This window comes from Phaethon lepturus, unplaced genomic scaffold (assembly GCF_000687285.1).
Source record: "Phaethon lepturus isolate BGI_N335 unplaced genomic scaffold, ASM68728v1 scaffold18815, whole genome shotgun sequence".
In the NCBI taxonomy this organism is placed as follows: domain Eukaryota; kingdom Metazoa; phylum Chordata; class Aves; order Phaethontiformes; family Phaethontidae; genus Phaethon; species Phaethon lepturus.
Window position 1 is genome coordinate 2,164 of NW_010541469.1, and position 4,071 is coordinate 6,234.

At 37.4% G+C, this 4,071-nt stretch overlaps 1 protein-coding gene across 1 annotated transcript in view; it reads right to left on the minus strand.

Annotated features, from left to right (window-relative positions):
• Positions 1-476: 476 nt before the first annotated feature.
• The window catches only part of LOC104621300 (succinyl-CoA:3-ketoacid coenzyme A transferase 1, mitochondrial-like), a gene marked incomplete at its 3' end in the record, with an annotated part of 9,510 nt that continues 5,915 nt past the window's right edge, over positions 477-4,071 (minus strand). Inside the window, exon 5 of the mRNA XM_010287749.1 lies at positions 477-537. Coding sequence (XP_010286051.1) covers positions 477-537 — 61 coding nt within the window. The remainder of the gene's footprint in view (positions 538-4,071) is intronic.

The window sequence follows — 4,071 nt, forward strand, 5'->3', positions numbered from 1 at the left end:
CCAAATGTCTGTTTCTCATTCTGCACCGACACTCATCTAACTCATTAGAGACTGACTGTGATAGCTCCACGATTTGCCCAATCTATGTTGTTATTTACTTATCCTTATTATCAGAAAGTTTTTCATAAGGTCTTATGTGAATCTTCTCAAGCACAGCCAAAGCCTACATTTCTTCTTCCATCCATGTATTATTTTATTTAACAAATTCAAAGGCTGTAGCCGTGTTTCCCTTTCAAAGGCTAATCACAGCTAACAAGAAGTCCTGGCCAGGATCAGATAAACTGAGGAAGCATGATGAACTAAAAGAGATCGTAGTGTTAGGAGTAGGCAATCCAGGGAGACAAGGTTATACCACTCTCCCTGGTATGAAATCCCCCAATGAGTAAAGAAAAGAACTCTGTCCCCAGAACACCACACAAAACAATGGAACTTATTGACTACAGGGGTATAGAGCTTGCAATGTGTCAATTTCCTACCTCTACCACAGTTGTCTTGGCAGCTTTGCACATAGGTTGGTTGAAGTTTCTTGCAGTTTTCCTGCAAAAGAAAAGAAAATTAATAACTATTACAAGCCGTTAATAGTACAAAGAAGGACTTTTCAGAGATAAGTTACTGCAAGTATTTCTGTCATATAAACATCACAAATCTCTTCACCAAATAGCTAGAGGACTAATAAAAAAACAGAGGGAGTAAAAAGTATTATGGAATTGTGTTAAGATGCATACGAAATTAAATCATATTTTGCTACATTAGAAAATATTTATTACAGCTCTCTTGACTTTTAATCAGCACACTGTTTAACTGAAATCAGGTATGCTACTGATATCTTCATTTATTAGATCCAAGAGTAGCAGCAAGCTGGGCTTTGAACAACACACCTTCCCATTATTTCACTGCACAAAGAATGAAATTGATCTCCACAGGCGGCCAGCACAGGGCCAACAACCTCTCAAGTCCTGCATATGCCTCCATAATTCAGACTAGGACTTGGGATAACACTTTGCACATTAGTAAATTTAATCTAGTTCTCTTGATTAAAAACCTGTGCCAGTTTTGGCACTCACTGCAAGACTTTGGCATTCTCCTAAGTACTTCCATGCAGTATTTCTGTAGCAAGGAAGAAGAACCTCTAGGGACTAAAAGTAACACATGACATATATAACCCTGCTGGGATCTGCACCGAGATTCTAGTAGGCACAAGAAAAAATAAATGACCTGTGTCACCCCCTCTCTGTATTTTTTCAGAAAGCAAACAAAACTGTGCGGGATAATATTTAAGAAATATTATGTATATTTTAGCGGCGTTACTGATAGCTTCTCAGCATTTTTCTCTTTCAAGAAGTAGAATTCTTGAAAATTTTTCATCAAAATGCATGAAACTAGGTTCAAAACAAGTCAAAATTTCCTTTCCTCCCTCCCTTTTCCATTTTTTTTTCTGACTACCCTTATTTCCCAAAGCCTTCCTTATCCACCCTTGCCTGCGATGACCATGCTGAGTGCTGTGGCCATGCTGAACTTTGGGATGCTGCTGCCACCTCGTGGCTTTGGGGGCGGTAGGGAACTGAAATGGCCAAATCCTGAGACTACCAAGCAGTTTTAACAGGATTTCTAGTGCAGAGACCTACAGAATCAAAGTTATACCCAAAGACACCTGTCTTGGGGAAATCCTGTTTTATCGGCAATACACTGCAGCTGTGAAGCCTCTGACAGGCTACAGTATCTTTTGTCCGTGGTTCTCCTCTGTGGCTGTGGAAACACAAAAGGATGTAAGAAGAAGAAAACATAGAAAAAAAAAAAAAAAGGCTTTAATTTACATTCTTCTCTTAGTGCATGAATACATTAGATAGTAGTGATTTAGGGAAAACTACCCTAAACTAGGTAGAGAATGAGAAGAAAAATAGAGTTACAAAAGCTGAATTAAAATACCAAGGGAATGGATCCAGATGAAGGAGGGCAGATGTGGAAACAAAGAATTCAGTTATTTCATCCCAAGTGAGTATTTTTCTAAGCCAAAGGCTTTCTCAAGATCATCTGGTCTGCCAGTAAAAGGAATTGGTATAAAATTATTTTTACATAGGGGAAAAAGTTACAAGAAAACATTTCAATGTCAAATTAAGAAGAGTTAATGGGCTTGATTCTGACCCTATTTATAAAAGCTTATGCAGTTTATAATGTTCTTAGGTTAGTAAAGTTGTTTCAGAAGCAGCAGTCTTTTACAAGATCAAAGGTCTTATTTCTAAAGAACACATAATCCAGAAGGAAAAAAAAAAGAATCACAGAACCATTAAGGTTGGAAAAGACCTTTAGGACCATCAAGTCCAACCATCAAGCCAACACCACCATGCCCACTAAACCACGTCCCAAAGTGCCATGTCTACATATTTTTTGAACACTTCCAGTGATGGTGACTCCACCACCTAAACACTACTTACACGGAAACACTACATAAGCCAGAAGAAAAAAAAACAGAAACACTATGCTTATTTTCCAAAACAGAATAATGTTCAGGTTTTTGGAGTATGAAATCAAGAAGCTAGATAGCCAGGTTTGTCTTTTTATTTCAAGATATCTTTCTGAACATCTAGACCCAGCAATGTCTACAAAGTCCATTGTTCCAGTGATGGATTCCTAAGCTGACCCAAAGGCATGACAACAGCTTTTGTCCCAAAGGCAAAAGATAGGAAACTAGTTCATAGTAGGCTAAACCAACAAACTACATCCACTATGTCAAAAATACATTTTCCTTTTCATCCTCTAGATCACAGAAATGTTGCTGTTATTCTAATCTATTAGAAGTTCCTCCTCTATTGTCTCCTGCAGGCTATGAGATGAGCCTATGTTTCTCTGTTGTAGGCCATGAGGTAATCTACGCCACATCCAAAAACAAACATCCAAAACCAAAATGTGTCACTGCTTATTATGAGCAAATTCTTTTAAGATAGCAATAGTCTACATGGAATAAGACACTGGATGATGATTTTTCCATCTTTCATTAGTCACACTTGAAAGAAGGAGTCAAGATTTTTAGGTCTCCACTCCAGATGGTAGTATCTGGTACCAGCTGTATTGTGTGAATGTGGGAGACAAGTCAGAGAAAGACAAGGCCAAGGGGGAAGACTATTTCCTGTATTCCATGTCCCAGAGCCTAAGGAAAACAGTTTAGCAGGCACCAAACTCCTGTGCGCACACACAAGAAAGTTCAATTTTGAATCAGAAACCATCTTGTCTTGCCAGTAGGCAAGCCAGGATATTGAGTTGGGTAAAATAAAAAATTATGTCTTAATTGTCAAGTATTTTCATTTAATATTATTATTATACCTACAAGATAAATAGATTTATGTGAATACATGTGTATCTATACATATATACACAGAAAAAGCACTACTTTATTGGTATTATTTTATCTGTGTATTTTTCAGTTGCTTTTTCAACTTTTTGTTTAATACAAGCAAAGACAGACTATATCACTGAGCAGCATCTTGTAATAAACTGCAACTGGCTACTGTAACACTTACCTTTTCATCTGACAGTCACAAAACAAACAAATAAAAACCAGAGGTTAAACATAAGCAAACCTCTCCTGCTTCAGTTCAGGACAAACCAGAGCACAAGTATAGCAACTCAAATAAATGATGTTATCACTAATGCAATGCCCAAACTTTTCACTACAAAAGATGTTTAGATACATATAATGCCTCTCCCTATACCACTGAGATGATACTGACTTTAAACATACTTTTCTGGGGACAGAACAAAGTTTTTCCATCACTGACTGGCCAAGAGATTGACTCAGCTCCCTCCTCTTCTGACATACAGGAACCTGTGCTTCCTGGGTCAGTCTTCAATTTCGCAAGGAATAGGGCCCAAACTACCATGAAAATTGAAATGAACAGAATGTCACTACATTCCTCCACAGTCATCATGATGACTTTGGTCTATTATGTCTCATTTTTAACTACCAATGTTTTATTTCGCAGCTAAGTTTGAATTCTCAAAAGTCATTAGAAAAAGCAATTAGTCAAAACAAAAAGCAATTTTGTTTTTTATAGCAGTATGATTTGACAGTAGGGA